This window comes from Ictalurus furcatus, chromosome 26, assembly GCF_023375685.1.
Source record: "Ictalurus furcatus strain D&B chromosome 26, Billie_1.0, whole genome shotgun sequence".
Taxonomy (NCBI): Eukaryota; Metazoa; Chordata; class Actinopteri; order Siluriformes; family Ictaluridae; genus Ictalurus; species Ictalurus furcatus.
Genome location: NC_071280.1, coordinates 7717958 through 7735609, shown reverse-complemented (window position 1 = coordinate 7735609; position 17652 = coordinate 7717958). Strand labels below are relative to the sequence as shown.

Sequence of the window (17652 nt, the reverse complement as noted above, 5' to 3'; positions counted from 1 at the left end):
GTCCATTCACACAGGTCAATTTTGTCCAAGTTAAAACTCGGACCTGCTTTTGGGTCCTGACTCTCATTCAGATTAAATCTAATCCCAAAATGTTCCAAATCTTCAGCAGGAGGCTTGACATGATTCTTCCAAACCGAATAACCAACTTTAAGTAATGGTTAAAATATACAAAGCAATGAGTCTTTATTAATCACATATACATTACAGAACTGTGAAATTTTTTTATTTTTTTTGCATACCCCAAATAAGAAGCTGTTAAAATAGTCCAGCCAGGATTTTGCTGAAATGGAGCAAACAACATTCAGAGATGCTTTCAACTTTTCAGAGTCACTGCAGGTTCAGGCCATTCGGCAAAAGCTTCCTTTATTTCTTGTGTTTGAATGAGTACAGCTAAAATGTCCCATTTACCAACAACCATCACTGCAAAACAATTCAGTGCAATTTCACCAATTCAAGTAGTTTTCGACTAAAAACCTCTCCAAATTGGCTTACAAATTCTGATAAAAGCTGCAGCAAAATAAAACTCCATGAAATCCTGTACAGACTGCTAAACTTTCAGTTGACCTTCGATGAGGATTACATCTGTGGCACACTTTCACACAGCTCTTCACCTGCAAGATGAGAAGCACTGGTGTAGCCTACTTTCTGTGCTTTCTTTTTCATTCCTCACACAAAACAGTCTGTTTTCTAGTAGCAAAGTGTTGCTAAATCTAGTAGCTTTTATGTGTAGATTAAATCATTTTACAGTCATAATTTAAGCCAATAAACACAAATCAGTACCACTGTTTCCAAGAGTGCACCGTAGCAAATTACACATCATTCTGACATTTTTCCCTTACTTGTGTGCACAAGTTTAAACATGTTTGTGTCGGATAAACCAGCACAGTGACGCATTTTTGACGGCTAGGCCTGTCATGATAATTACTTTATCGACTTGTTGTACGATACGTGGACATGACCTGGATGTTGTCCATCGTGTTTACGTAAGAATGAATGTCACCATGTCATGTACAGCAGGTAGAGATGGATGCAAATGCAGTTTAAACGTTTTATTTGAGAGGCAGGCGAACAAATCCAACCTCATCCTGTACACACACACACACACACACAAGATTAATCAGACGTTTACACACAACATAAACCTAATATTACAACTCGCTGCGGCACAAAATAACACAAACGCACATGTGACCCTGAACTTGAGTAAAGTGCTAGGTAGAACGGTGTCACTACGTTCTTTCTGTAACGACGCACTAAAAACACACAACGAATTCACAATATTGTATTACAGTAGTGTCTCACTGTAATATTTATATGTCAGAAAATCATGCAGGTAAATCACAACGAGGGCAGTTTTCACATGTTTAAGTTAATATATAAAATGTGTTAATATTTGGTTTAATTTTTACATTTTCTCATCAACTAGAATGTCGATTAATATTCGACGCCAGTAAAATTGACTAAAATGAATAACTATGACGACATTTAAAGGAAGACAAAAACCATGCTATTATATTATCATTATATCGGCGACAATAATATCGTTTATCGCTATTAATTATTTCTGGGACAACATATCGTCCAATAAAAGTAGCTATCGTGACAGGACTAGTACCGGCAGTGAAACATCACTCTGTCTTGGGGTACGAGAGGAAAGCGTATTGCTTTTGTCTAAACCCAAACACGAGGAAAATATGATCATAAAAATATCATTTATCAGTAGAAGACACTACAGCAGAAACCAATCAAACCCAGGATCATAATTTAGAGATCTTTCCTACGGCTTTAATCCATAAATGACATTACACAGTGCAATTACAGGACATGAGTTCAGGATCAGTAAACCTGCATTCCACATTTCCACCCAACAGCACAAAACATGTCAAAGCTGTGAAAGATGCAGGAAATGATGTGTTTTAAAATGTTTTTATTTCAAAGATTATACAAAAACAAACAAACAAAGAACACTGCCGTTATTAACCATTAAAGAAGGTCTGTTTTTAGTAGAACTGTGCAGAAACACCATCAAACACCAACTGTCTTCACCAATTAGCTTTTACTGCTGAAAGCAACTTTCAGGAATACTGAATAACCATGTGGCACAGATTTCATATTCACAGTTCTGCCAGGTTTCCTGCGCCTTAGATCTTATGCTTACCCTTGCTGATGACCTAACTTTTCACGTATGTGGTCATATGATCAGATGATAATCGTTTGGCAGTCATTCGAACCACACAGACATTGTACCTCGTGCTCGGGATCACTTCCTGTTTTATAGGAATAATTCCAGGTCAGCTCAGTCCCTGCCCTGATTGGCCTGTAAAACAATTAAACAAGGTCACGTCACTGGTCCTTGAGGGGTGGGGTATCTTAGAAAGCTTGTTTAGCTACTAAACTGAGACAGATGAGCAGAGGTGGAAAATCATGCAGGTAAATCCAATGGTCTAGATGTGCTGCACAGAAAAGCAAGTTAACCAACTGCATAGAGCGAGTCTGAATATGTACAGCTTTGCTGACTGATCGTATGAGCTTAACTGATCAACTTGAGTCACTGTATCGTATTTCAGCACTCAATGAGGAACGAGGGTTAAAACTTCGCTGCAAGAACTAATCGATAAAATCGATAATAACTGATTATGAAAATCGTTGTCAATGAATCTCATTATGGATTAGTTGGATCTGCGCGCGGTACATTTACTCATTACGTTACTTCTGTTCCGAAAACACGCTTCGGAGAGTAAATACTAAAGCTGTGTCCCAGATTAAGTACTGTACACTTACACTATGCACCATATACTCTACCATCTAGTGCCTTGTTTCCGCGGACCCCTAGTGGTCAGTGGTGTAATTGCAGGGGGTCTGTAGGAAAGTTTTTAAAATGTTTAAATAATACTATTTTTTATTTTAGTTAAATGTATCAAAATATATTCAAATGAGATGTTTTTGCAAAAACCTATGAGTGGTAGACAAGTTCAAGTGTCGCACTGATGGATAAAATAAACAAAAGATCATTCAAAGAGTCAAATTAAATGTCACACCAACAATAAAATGTAATTGAACCAAGTATTTGAAACAACCCGTGGGGAATGACAGGTTCTACCAACCAACCAGGGATTACTAGGACTGTAGAATTCAGTGCTTTTGTGCACCCATAAAAAGTAATGTGTGTGTGTGTGTGTGTGTGTGTGTGTGTGTGTGTATAGAGATATATCACATATACATATACACACACACACACACACACACACACACACAAATAAGTATATATGTATTACTTTTTATAGATACAGAAAAAGTAATATAATAATATAAAATATTCTGTATATATTATAATATTAATAATATATATTCTACATGTATTAATATATATTCTGGTGTGTGTGCATTAGGTTCTTTTCAGTCTTATATAATTGGATAAGCAGTTTTAGTCTTAACTTTATATTTTTAACACTCAGTTTGTGGATTTTATTTTAAATAAGGGGGAAAAAATGGTACTGAAAGTTTGCCCCCCCCCCCCCCACACACCAGATTAATTGAAAAAATAATTGGCCAACTAATCGATTATGAAAATAATCGTTAGTTGCAGCCCTAGTTAAAACTGCCAAAGCAATCCTTAATTATTGCATCCATCGCCATTTACACATCGAGTACCACACGCCTGAGGAACTTACTTGCACGTAAAGAAAGCAATTACTGGGAATTTGGGATCGTGGGTATCAACAAAGACATTCTGGACAAAGAGGTTGGGATTGCAGCTGTGCTGTGGTGTCAAAAATAGAAATAATGTTAGAACAACACAAACACCCATCCATTTAAACTGATAATTAAAGGGGTAGTTCACCCAAAAATGAACATTCTGTCATCAGTTACTCGCCCTCATGTCGTTCCGAACACGTGAGACTTTCGCTCATCTTCGGAACGCAAACGAAGACGTTTTTAATGAAACCTGGGAGATTTCTGTCCCTCTGTTTAGAGTCCAGTCATCAAAACTTTAAGTTCCAAAAAGTTCATAAAGGCATCTCACAAGTAATCCATGTGACTCCAACAGTGTAATCCCAGTGTTATGAAGTGATACGAATGCATCAGAGATCTCTGCGGAAGTGAAGATATAGTGCGACTTAATTTGAGGTTTTTTTTGCACACACACAGCGTTCGTATCGCGTCATAAACATTGGGATTAAACCACTGGAGTCATATGGATTACTTTTACAATCTTAAAGTTTTGGTGACTGGACTGTAAACGGAGCGACAGAAATCTCCCGGGTTTCGTTAAAAACGTCTTCATTTGTGTTCTGACAGATGAAGAAAGTCTTACGTGTTCGGAACGACATGAGCGTGAGTAACCGATGACAGAATTTTCATTTTTGGGTGAACTACCCCTTTAAGTTCTGTGGAAAATGCAGTTATACTTACATTAATAAACCTTCCCACATTTCCTTCTTTTGAAGCATCAAGATAATACATTTTTTCCTGACAGTCGGGTTTAGGCACCATCTGATCTCGACGTACGTCGCCACCGTTTTCCTCGCCATCCAACCGAAGCCTCTTCCTCACCACCTCTTCCTTGTGCTGGTGTTTGATTTCTACACATATAAATATACAGAAACATAAAAACACTCATCATTTATGAACAAACCGTTTATCACTCTTCATGAGTATGAATGAGGCACATTAGTATTACCTGTATGACTGGGATTAGGTGATGAACAGGTGTTCATTTCCTCCTGGTTATCCTGCAAAATCAATATGGGACATTGATTTTGAAAGAAAAAAGAAATTTAAAAATACCCTGCGATTTAATAATCTGTTCTGGGTTTTTCTTACCCTGAATTTTATTAAACATTTTTTATGATGATGTCCTTTCAGAAGAAGGCATTGGAGTGAGCAGTTTGCCATTGCAGTGAATTTGTTGCACTGTATATAGACTCTCACCTGAAGAATCTTACTGAATGTGACGAGCAAGGGTTACTGCATCATAAAAACAAAACCTGCAACACTAGTTTACTGGCGAAGGGGATTTAAATATGGGTTAAAGGAATTTCAGATTTGCATGCTCATAAAATCTACAATTTATTGATATACAGGCGCTTGTGTGTCATTTTCCTTAATTTTATGGTAGGATTACTTAAGCAATATCGCACCTGCAAGAGTATCGGCACGGCTGTGATTACCTTCGGCCTTGTGCCGATATTCAGTACAACAGCAACACTGTGAGCGTGATACTGCTTTTTTACAACAGTTATATAAACAAGAAATGAATATAGAGTAACCGACATTTTAGACACAATACGGCCAAATATTTAGTTAATTGTTGCTCAGTCAACGGAAATAGTTCCCAGCGAGGCCACAGCTGGATAGAGTGTTGTGTGTTGCCATGCTGACTGACAGCACGTAGTAAGTTGACTGTTTAAGATTAGTTGATTGGAACTAACTGTTGTATAATACAGAATTAAAATTCCTTATATATATATATATATATATATATATATATATATATATTATATTATATATATATATATATATATATATATATATATATATATATATATATATATATATATATATATATACACACACACACACACATATACACACACACACACACACACACTAGAGCTGCAACAACTAATCGATAAAATCGATAATTATGGATTATGAAAATCGTTGTCATTACGTTACTTCTGTTCTGAAAACATGCTTCGGAGAGTAAATACTAAAGTTGTGTCCCAAATGAAGTACTGTACACTATGCACTCTGCATAGTGTGTGGATTTTAGAAAGGTAATATCATCTCAAATATAACACGCGGTTTTTTTTTACTAACCGGAAGTATAAACCGCTTCCTAGTCGACGGTGTATGACGTCATACGCACGCTAGCATTAGCAGGTCACCCAAGTCACAGACAATGACTTTCTTCAGTTTACTTTCTGTCAGCGTTACTTTTATTCCCAACATGACCTCAGTCTCCATCAGACGGAGGAGAAATCATCACGTGACTGAGGAAGAAAGTCAGAGAGGCAGGGGGGCATTTTATATTAAACACCGCGGAGATCAGACAGTGCTGCATGAGTACAAAGTTATGTTTATATCCAAAATGCTCCACTGTGTGTAAGGGGCAGGGAAACTGGTGCAAGCTGCTTAAAAGGTTTAGTTTAATTTAAGTCTATTGTCATTATATGCTGTATCTGCGCGCGTGCAGTGTAACTTCTGTCGTTTATTATAACGAACGTGATGTGTTATTCTTTTCTGTTTTGGACAAACAGTTGTGTAAAATTTTAGTCTTAAGTTTATATTTGTAACACTCAGTTTGTGGATTTTATTTTAAAAAAACAAAAAAAAGTGTACTGAAATTTCGCCCCGCCCCATCCGATTAATCGAATAATAATAATAATCAGCCAACTAACTGATTATGAAAATAATCATTAGTTGCAGCCCTAATACACACACACACACAATTTTATATATATATATATATATATATATATATATATATATATATATATATATATATATATATATATATATATATATATATACATACACACACACACACACACACACACACACACACACACGAAAATGGTAACTACATGGTAACTAACCGAATTCTCCAGCTGTTCCCTCTGGCCATCCAGCGGTGCAGAGGGCTGGTCTGCAGGCCTCTGGATCACAGCAACATAAAGACGTGGAGAGGTGTCCAGTGTCTCAGTGACTGTTTTCTTCTGCCCTGAGGGAAGCGTCCACTCCTCCACTACCTCCACCTCATCATCCGACAACTGCTCCTCCTTCTGGATTTTCGAGAGAAGCGGCTCCTCCAAGTTCCGCCCGAGTCTCAGGACAACACCTAGGACATGATACGAAAATATGTTTTGCAATCCAATATTCAAAAGGTCATACACGCCGAAATACGCACACGCTACATGCTATAGTTACCTGCGTAAGTACAGACGAACGTGCCCTTGTCGAGGTCGTCACGGCAGCGCACGCCCCATCCCTTGTCATTGGTGCGAAACACCTGCAGGCGGACACGGAGTCCATGCTGGACCACACGATTCTGACAACTGCTTTTCTGGCACCCACACCATGGACCACATTCATACAGCCTGTGAAGATGTTATTTGGACATTGCACAAAGCAAAGTGGGTCGATTTTCGTCATGTTTCCATCAACTACTACTACTCTAATATGACTATTCTATAGGGGGGAAAACAATTATACTATATAATCAATACACCAAATCCTACTATAATTAAATATACAGTACAGCACATCGAAACAGTATGCCTTCATAGTGTATCCAAGGTAGTGTACTAGACTATCACATTATTTCTTACACTATTTAGTATATTATTCAGTTTTGTGGATAGGCTTGAGCAGACCCTGCTTATATTACTTAAGCACTCTTTTATTTTCTGTCATATCCAGCCAGCTTTTCTTAAAAAGGTATAGTTACAAGGAGAGAGCTGTTGAAACTTCAAACAAATACAGTCCCTCCCTTTCATGTTCCCTCCCCAAGCGATACTCCCAAAACACCTGGTGCAAAAGGGGAAGCACTTGAGGGAACCACTGAGTTTCAAAACATCTACATTTAGTCAAGGGTGGCACCATATCACCAATTTCATGTTGGTTCTACCCACTACTTCTGTCACCAGTCACCGAGTTATTAGTAGCGTTGCTAATATTAGTAGCACTTGAGCTAGCAGCTTAACGATCCATCCATCCATTTTCTATACCGCTTATCCTACAGGGTCACGGGGAACCTGGAGCTTATCCCAGGGAGCATGGGGCACATCACATACACATTCACAAACCCATTCATACACTACGGACACTTTGGACATGCCAATCAGCCTACCATGCATGTCTTTGGAATGGGGTGGAAACCAGAGTACCCGGAGGAAACCTGCAAACTCCACACACACAGGGCCGTGGTGAGAATCAAACCCCCAACCCTTGAGGTGTGAGGCGAACGTGCTAACCTCTAAGCCACCATGCACCCTGCTTAAGGATAAGTCTCCAAAGTACAATTTAAACACAAAGTAAAGGAGAACAGATGCGAGTGTACAATCTGCTGATACACGATATATGCTGGTACAGTGCTGTGAAAAAGTATTTGATTTCTTCTGTTTTTGTGTACATCTCATACTAAATAGGTTTAGATTGTCAAACGAAATAAAACATAAAATAAAGGCAACCTGAGTAAACACACAATACAGTTTTTATTTATTTATTTACTTTATTGAAGGGGGAAAAAAGTTATCTTGCACCAATCACCCATGTGAAAAACTAACTGCCCCCTTAAACTTTAAATCTGGTTGTGCCACCTTTAGCAGCAACAACTGCAACCAAACGCTTCAGATTACTGGAGATCAGTCTTTCACTTACTTCTAGGACTAGGACTTACTCCTATGCTTTGGATCGTTGTCTTGCTGCATAATCTAGTTGTGTTAGAGTTTCACCTTACAGACTGAAGACCGGACATTCTCCTTTAGGATTTTCTGGTAGAAAGCAGAATTCATGTTTCCCTCAATTACTGCAAGCTGCCCAGGCCCTGAAGCAGCAAAGCATCCCCACACCATCACACTTCCGCCACCATGCTTGACCGTAGGTATGATGTTCTTTTTGTGGAATTCTGTGTTTGGTTTATGGCAGATTTAACGGGACCCCTGTCTTCCGAACAGTTCCACTTTCAACTCATCAGTCCACAGAACATTCTCCCAAAAGGTTTGAGGATCACCAAGGTGTGTTTTGGCAAAATTCAGACGAGTCTTAATGTTCTTCTGGGTTAGCAGTGGTTTTCTCCTCACCACTCTTCCATGGATGCCATTTTTGCCCAGTGTCTTTCTGATAGTGGAGTCATGAACAGTGACCTTTATTGATGCCAGAGAGGCCTGTAGGTCCTTTGATGTTATCCTTGGCTCTTTTCAGACTTGCTGGATGAGTAGTTGCTGAGCTCTTGGAGGAATTTTGGAAGATCAGCCACTTCAGGGAAGGTTCACTAATGTGCCGAGTTTTTCCATTAGGAGATAAAGACTCTCTCTGGGGTCCTTTGGAGTCCCAGAGCCTTTGAAATAGCTTTGTAACCCTTCCCAGACTGATGTATTTCAATCACCTTCTTCATCATCATTTCTGGAATTTCTATTAGCTTTGGCAGAGTGTGTTACTGAGTAAGACCTTTTAACTAACTTCATGCTGTTGATAAAGTTGTTGATGTGATTGAACAGGGTTTGCAGAAATCAGGCCTGGTTGTGTCGAGTCCACCTGAACCCATTAGTAACTATGGGGGCAAATACATATTCACACAGGCCCAGTTGGTATTGGGTAACTTTTTTTGCTTCAATAAATAACATTATCATTTAAAAACTGTATTTTGTGTTTACTCAGGTTGCCTTGGTTTTTATCTTCATTTCTGAAATAATTTATTATGAGACATACAAAAAAACAGAAAAAAATCAGGACGGGGCAAATACTTTTTCACAGCACCGTATGTGTCTTTGGAAACCTTTTCACAGACTCTGTGTGAAAGATGATGGCAATGGAAGTTCTGGTGGCAAAAATGAAACCTCTTATATAATGCTCATACCTGCAGCGATATCGGGTCCAAGTTTATAAAGCCAGGTGAGGAAAAAGCTCGTCTTGTAAATAACGATTACGGTCAATATCACTTGTCTTTGTACTTTCTCCCAGCTTTACCAGAACCTTTGCTTTTTTTTTTAACACAGCATTTTTTTCATCCTATACCTATTACAAAGCTCTGTTTGGAGTAACTCAGATGGAAATACATCTTACTGCATATTAAATATTTATTTCTCATTGGCAAAGCCAGTTGCTGGCTAGTGGGAACATGGAGAGTTGATCACACGGTGATGCTGCTAAAGTAGCTATAACCCTGCAGCTGCACTAAAGAATATAATCCCGTTTTAATTGTCATCCGACGTCAAAGTGATTCTGGTTAGTCTAATCCTTTTTCAATGATTAAACATACAGCTGCTGCATGCTCTATGTTGCCACTTTTGGTCACAGTAAACTACAATGAATCAGTAGGCAGTGTTTGTTTTCTAAAAGATTGACTGTTCATGTTCTTACCCCGTGGACACAGGCTCATTTAGCCGGTGGTGGCTGTAAAGCCGGTCTGGCTTTGCGCCAGCCTTTAGAGACAGCTGAAGACACAAACAGCTGGAACTGTCCGTGCATCCATCTGTGCAGTCACAGCAGCTCAGGAAAAATGGCGCCGTGCTTAAGAAGCAGCCATGGGGCCAGCGATCCTTGCGATAGCGAAACTCTTTTGGCCGTACACCATCCAAGTCATTACACAGAGTAACCGGGACAGATTCAATCCCACGGCTTATGTCTCTCTCAGAAATACTGGTTGTGGGAAGAGGTGAAGCAGGGGCTAGCGGCCTTGGCTGGGCCTGCCGCTCTGGCAGTACCTGCGAATTGAAGCTGAAGTTGGTCTGCTGCAGGACCCCGAGGCTTTTAGTCTGCTGTAAGAACTGATACACGTCATCCATGCGGCGCAAGCTCCGCCCACACGGGGCTTTGTAGAGCACGTCCGAGTCCAGTTCCTCGTGTGGTGAAAGCATCAGTGGCTTGGCACAATGCCGCTGGAAGTGGCAGAGAAGAGGAACTTGCAAGGGGTTGTGGCCAAGAAAAGTGTCCGAGTGAGACGGGAGGTGAGGGAGACAGGCTGGGCTGCAGTCGTGCTGTTGATAGGAAAGCTGGACAGGTGACACAGGGGCCAACTGGTCATCAGATAAAACATTAGCTGGCGACAGCAGCATCATATAGTCATACGTGTCTAACTTCCCTAATAACATAGCATCATTTCTGCCTGATGAAGACATCTGACTGTTGTCTGAACCGGACTCCAGGTTCCTTTAAAAATAAAAAAAACACACAAAGAAGCAGTCTAGTCAAATTAGGGAAATTGTCTGGGAAAGCAAAAGACAAGAAAACTGAATAATGCAAGAAAGATTAAAAAAAAAAACCTTGAGACATCGTCATGTAAGGCATCTTCTGGCACAGGTAGATCCTTCATTTTCAGTATAGTGCAGTGCGAGTCTGAGACAGACACTGTCAGTATGTCTGTAAAAAACATGGCAGTGTAGTAGGAGAGATGTCAAATGTACCCACTTATTCAGAAAGACATTTAGTGTAAGAATTAAAATCCGGATTAGCAGAAGGCTGTTACGATGACGACCAACCAATGATCATCACAATTCTTTTCCTCGATAGTTCCTTTATCATTTTAAATCAGGAAGAAAAAAAATTACTTTCAGTTTGATAACTAAAAGCCTATATTTCCTAAATATGAAAATGAATTAATATCAAAAGTGGACAAGGTGGCAAGCTTATGATGAAAACAATACAGTTCACACTGAGTGTTAATCTTTGAAACGCAAAACAGTAACGTAAGTAGTACGTAAATAAAAATAAATACGCATCAATTTTGCAACAGAGCAAAATGCATGAATGTGGAGCTCATGTTTATTACAGCAAGGTCAATAAAAGCTAACTTCTCACCAATTAATTATGTTAATTGTCACAGTTAATTATGTTAACCTTCTGAGGAAGCGATAAACATTCTGGACCGAGTCTCAAGAATGGAAGAGAAAGTGAAACAATAAAAGGAAGAGGAAAAAAAGGATGCAGGAGCGATACATTTTTCTGCATGCACATTATCTGTGCATATAGGTTTTTCTTTTTAAAATCCTAAGCATTATTAGTTAAAATCATTTAACTTGTGTTTCTCAAGATCAAGACGTATATAATAAGTATATAATTATAATTTCACCAATTATAATACCTTCACCAACTATAACACCTTCACCGATCAGCACCTCCTCAAAGGAATCAGACCTCAAAGCTGCAGTCAGCGACACCTCCGACTCCATAATAATGTTCATGCCCTGGACGTAGCCTGAGAAGAAACACACACAGGAAGTGAATAACATGCAGGAGTGTAAATGACTGTTACTGTTGTAGCTTCACAGGGTGATAACTGCAATTTTAATCATTACAATGCCTGATACAAACCTCACCCATTACACAGTTTTCTTTAAGTCACAATACAGCTTAGTTTAAATTAAACATTAAGATTAATTTAAAAAATGCCAAATTGTTTTGTCACCAAAATTAATTTGCACACTATATGGCCAAAGGTTTGTGGACACCTGACCAATACACTCGTATGTGTGTATTCCCCAAAATAATGCCACAAAGTTTGAAGCACACACTTGTATAGGATGTCTTTGTGAGCTGTGGCTTTACAAGTTCCCTTCACTGGAACTGAATCCTGAACAGGACAAAGTGCTTACAAAGAGTAAGTCAGCAAGTCAGTCAGTCTGTCAGCGAGTCAGTGAGCAAGTCAGGCAGTCTGTCAGCGAGTCAGTGAGCAAGTCAGGCAGTCTGTCAGCGAGTCAGTGGGCAAGTCAGGCAGTCTGTCAGCGAGTCAGTGAGCAAGTCAGGCAGTCTGTCAGCGAGTCAGTGAGCAAGTCAGGCAGTCTGTCAGCGAGTCAGTGGGCAAGTCAGGCAGTCTGTCAGCGAGTCAGTGGGCAAGTCAGGCAGTCTGTCAGCGAGTCAGTGAGCAAGTCAGGCAGTCTGTCAGCGAGTCAGTGAGCAAGTCAGTCAGTCTGTCAGCGAGTCAGTGAGCAAGTCAGTCATCGAGTCAATGAGCAAGTCAGTCAGCGAGTCAGTGAGCAAGTCAGTCAGTCAGTTAGCCAGCGAGTCGGTCAGTCTGTCAGCGAGTCAGTCAGTCAGTGAGCAAGTCAGTCAGTCAGTGAGCAAGTCAGTCAGTCAGTGAGCAAGTCAGTCATCGAGTATATGAGCAAGTCAGTCATCGAGTATATGAGCAAGTCAGACAGAGAGTCAGTGAGCAAGTCAATCAGTCAGTTAGCCAGCGAGTCAGTCAGTCTGTCAGCGAGTAAGTCAGTCATCGAGTCAATGAGCGAGTCAGTCAGTTAGCCAGCAAGTCAGTCAGTATGTCAACGAGTCAGTGAGCAAGTCAGTTAGCCAGCGAGTCAGTCAGTCATTCTGCCAGTGAGTCAGTCAGTCATTCTGCCAGCGAGTCAGTCAGTCAGTCAGTCAGCCAGTCACTGAATGAATGAATGAATGAATGAATGAATGAATGAGTGAGTGTTTGACCCTAAGCACGCTTTAGTTTTGCTCGTAGCTTATAAACTCGTCAACACAAGGCAAATCCAGGTGCTGTAGACGACATATAAATGATGTATAGACGGCTGATCATGCAGTGAGATTTCTAACATGAGCGGGTGTCTGGCGTGATGTTTACCTTTATCCGAGGCTGCTTTGTTTTTAATAGCTTCTCTCAGACACATCAGGAATCCCAACAGCTCCTCAAAAGCCAAGTCCACATCCACCTGAGACCAAAATGTCTTCGCTCTCTCTGTAAAGCAATTCAGGGCGACATTTACCAGTGTTCAGCAGCGTTAAAATACATCACGCAGACTGGAGGAGTTTAAAAACAAAAAAACAAACAAACAAAAAAACAAACAAACAAAAAAAAGGACTTTACCAACAGCCGACAGCTCCATTTTGAGAGATGCAGTGCTGTCACTGAAACCCTGCTCCTTCAGCTACCGAGCTAAACATAAACACAGGAGCTAGTACTGCTTCACACTCCGTCCGAGAGGAACTATATATCAAGAATAATAACAGTTAATTAAGGTCAAATTAAATTAAATTCAAGCCACTAGCCGATGCTAACTAGCTGTGAAGTAACAACACTGACTAAACGCGGGAATATTACATAAATCTGTGTGGTGCCTTTAAAACATTAAAAAATAAACACTTCTAATCCGCAGCTGCGGCTGTTTACTGTTTATCCAATTACTATGAATAAAAAACCCAATTCTTTTACATCAGTTTTCTCATTTTCTGCAGCAAGCAACACACAATTTTGCAAAAACTCCCACAATGCTGCTCTTTGAATTGTGGTCCGGTGTGACGTCAGACCAAATCAATCGAGCACCGAGCAATGGATGCAGGAACCCTGCACTGGATCTGCGAGCAAAGCGAAGGAAATACTGTTAAAAAAAACAAAAACAAACAAACATTCAAATAAGACATTATATCAGCAAATGATCCTTTAGTAACTGGAATGTTTTATTGGTTTAGAAATATACATTATATGGCCAAAACTTTGTGGACCCCTGACCATCACACCCATATGTGGTTCTTCCCCAAAACGGTTGTTCCCATAAAAGTGGAAGCAAACAATTGTATAGGATGGGGGGGTGTTTCTCCTTTCACTGGAACTAAGAGACACAAACTTGTTCGTGCATAACGCTTGTGTGCACAAAGCGAGCTCTATGGAGACATGGTTTGTCAAGGTTGGAAGAAAGTGGAAGAACTTGAGTGTCCTGCACAGAGCTGTGACCTTGGGTGTAACGTGTTACAAAGTGACATTTTCACTTAGGGGTGTACTCACTTTTGTTGCCAGCAGTTTAGACATTAATGGCTGTGTGTTGAGTTATTTTGAGGGGACAGCAAATTTACACTGTTACACAAGCTGTACACTCACTACTTTACATTGTAGCAAAGTGTCATTTCTTCAGTGTTGACACATGAAAAGATAGAATCAAATATTTACAAAAATGTGAGGGGTGTACTCACTTTTGTCAGATACTTTTTGGTTTTTTTTAAACCAATAAAGGTGAAACTAAAACACTAACATCCTGCGATGCTGAGCAGGAAAACATGGAGTGTAAATGTCTATATGAGTTCCAGTTTACTTGAACATGATATGAGAGGAGCATAAGGAAAGATAATGTACTTTGTATGGCATTACATTGTAGCATACATACAGGCATTGTAACCCATACAATGATAGCTTAGCTCTGCCTCCCCTTGGCTAGCGACACCAAACTAGCCTAGTTAGAAAAGTTTTATATTTAATCAGTCTGCTAGTCCTACAAACAGTGACAACACCTGAGGCAAGTTTTATGATAAATCCAACTTTTTCTGATCATGTCATACATTTACACGCGCTAAAAGTACGGAAATAACTAAGAGTTTCACTTTGTAGTGTATTTTTGTAGGTTTGATAGGTTTTGAAAGTAACATGAAAGTAATTAGTAATCTGATTACGTTTTACATGCAGTAATCAGTAATGTAATCAGATTACAATTTTAAAGTAGTAATTAGTCATCTGTAGTGGATTACTTTTTTGAGTAACTTACCCAACATTGTCAGTGCCTGACCTCACTAATGCTCTTGTAGCTGAACGAATACAAATCCCCACAGCCATGCTCCAAGATCTAGTGGAAAGCCTTCCTAGAAGAGTGGAGGTTATTATAACAGCAAAGGAGGAATAAATATGGAATGGGATGTTTAACAAGCACATATCAGAGTGATGGACAGGTGTCCACAATCTTCTGGCCATAGAATATAGGTCGTCTTTTGTACTAATTCATACACTACGGACAATTTGGAAATGCCAATTAGCCTACAATGTATGTCTTTGGAATGGGGGAGGAAAACGGAGTACCCGGAGGAAACACCCAAGGCACGTGTAGAATATACAAGCTCCACGCACACAGGGCAGAGGCAGGAATCGAACCCCCAACCCTGGAGGTGTGAGGCAAACGTGCTAACCACTAAACCATCATCATCATCATCATCATCATTATTATTATTATTATTATTATTATTATTATTATTATTATTATTAATATTATTATTATGCTGCTATTAGTATAGTCATTTATAATAGGACTTCAAAGGTTTCATTAGCAGTAAAATATGTTCTAATTATACTTATAATAATTGTGTATTAACGCTGCAACCAGAGACTTTTTATAGGATTAATCATATAATGACAAAGTAGTAAGAAATCTGTTTTTTTTAAAAAAAAAAACAAAAACAAAACAATCCTTGCAGACTGTTTAGCTCTTTGATTTTCTGAGTTTTCACATGCCCTCGTATGTTTGATGAGCGCTTGGGAAGACAAGTGATCCTCTCTTGTGGTTTTAAGACTAGAGCTACTAAAAAAAAAAAAAGGTAAGAAAGCAACAAAGCGTGCACAAATCTGTTCTAATGTTGCAATGTAGAAAGGATAGGTTTCTGTCTACTCCTTTCTAACATTTTTTTAAATAAAAAAAAAATCAAATAAGCAGTTCTTTAGATTTAAACACAGATATTATGAATAATAATCTTAATAATTAACATTCCTTATTTGTGCCCTGTAGGTGCTCTTTAGAAGTCGTTTCTATAAGGTCCAGACCTCTCACAGTGATGTGAACAGGGGAATTCTGTCCAGACACATGATGAAATGAGTGTGCTTGTGTCTTTCGGTTTGTCTTGTACAGACATCAGGGAGCTTGTTTGGGTATGCCACATGTCATGTTTTTACTCCATACTGTATGCATGAAGTCTAACAGGATGCCTATGTTAACGAACTCTCTCCTCTTGAATAGAAAGATGACTAAATTTCTAATATTCTGGAAACGTCGAAGGCCAGGTTCCTTCTTCTGCACACATTCACACTTCTGTCTGGGTTTTTTTTTTTTTGTTTGTTTGTTTAACCTGTCTGAGCATGCGCTCTTACATACTTATACACCTTCATACTGAATACGCAGGAAACTGTGGTCACAAAGGTATGTGGTTTGCACCCTCCCGGGTGGCACTTTCCTTTCACAGCAACTTGGTTCATATAAATATATGAACCTGTTCTAGGTGCATTTTTTAAAACATGTCTACTTTTGAGAGGTGATTAATGAATAACCTAATATACTGACTGGAGGACACATAGTAGTGAATATATTCTAAAGCATTCTTGTGTGCAAGAATTGCTGTTCATATTAGGATTAGGATTAGGATTAGGATTATGCGTTCGTTCAGTGTTTATTACAGGAGATACTGCTGTTAGCATGACTTTCAAATGCATGGTACCTAAAGCATGTATTACAGTCAGGCTCTTGTATACTGTAGTGTGGTATTTTAATTGAATCATATTTCGGGTGACTGAAGGAGCATAAATAGTGCCATATAACACATGTGTTATTAGACACATTACAATAGATAAGAGCATATATTTTGAACATATGGCAACATACTGTCTGGTCCAAAAATCTGAGACCACTTGTCTTCTTCAAAACTGGAAGGGTATAACAAAGAAAGGAAATTATTACAACATCCCGGAGTCTGCACTATTTTTAAATCACTATTTAAATTCTTTTCCTTCAGTCTTAATCTTCCATTGAAGCACAGGTTCAGACGACATGCGGATGGATTTGATCTAACCATCTTGGATCGCCAGATTTTATACAAACTTGCCAACTCGAGTGCAGGCTGTTATTAAAGCACAAGGGGAACATATCGAATACTGCCCTGTATGTAAATACCAAATAAATTCTGAAATGCCTGTAACTATTTCTACGAATCTACTTTTCAGTCAAGTTATTGCTCTAATATGTAATGAAAAATCCATCCATTTCCCATACCGCTTATTTGACACAGGGTGGGAGGGGGAACCAGGAGCCTATCCCAGGGAACTTGGGGCATAAGGTGGGGGACACCATGGATGGAGTGCCAACCCATCGCAGGACCCAAACGCACACACTTTCACACTAGGGACAATTTGGAAACGCCAGTCAGCCTACAGCGCATGTCTTTGGACTGTGGAAGGAAACC

The 17652-nt window shown here is 39.4% G+C and overlaps 1 protein-coding gene across 3 annotated transcripts; it reads right to left on the bottom strand.

Moving 5' to 3' along the window:
- Positions 1 to 91: 91 nt before the first annotated feature.
- Positions 92 to 14225, bottom strand: setdb2 (SET domain bifurcated histone lysine methyltransferase 2). Of its 3 annotated transcripts, none has more exons than XM_053615015.1 (12): positions 13880 to 14225; positions 13535 to 13654; positions 13292 to 13405; positions 11807 to 11920; positions 10989 to 11085; positions 10087 to 10875; positions 6934 to 7103; positions 6603 to 6844; positions 4682 to 4733; positions 4414 to 4583; positions 3672 to 3760; positions 92 to 2317 (listed from the first exon to the last, which is right to left on the bottom strand). In XM_053615015.1, the coding sequence occupies exons 2-12, from the start codon at positions 13551 to 13553 to the stop codon at positions 2200 to 2202; spliced, it is 1974 nt and encodes a 657-aa protein (XP_053470990.1). In that variant the 5' UTR covers positions 13554 to 13654; positions 13880 to 14225; the 3' UTR covers positions 92 to 2199. The 3 variants fall into 3 exon arrangements, with proteins under 3 accessions (XP_053470990.1, XP_053470991.1, XP_053470989.1); XM_053615016.1 differs by having other exon boundaries at positions 13535 to 13603; XM_053615014.1 differs by having other exon boundaries at positions 13535 to 14225.
- Positions 14226 to 17652: the final 3427 nt, after the last annotated feature.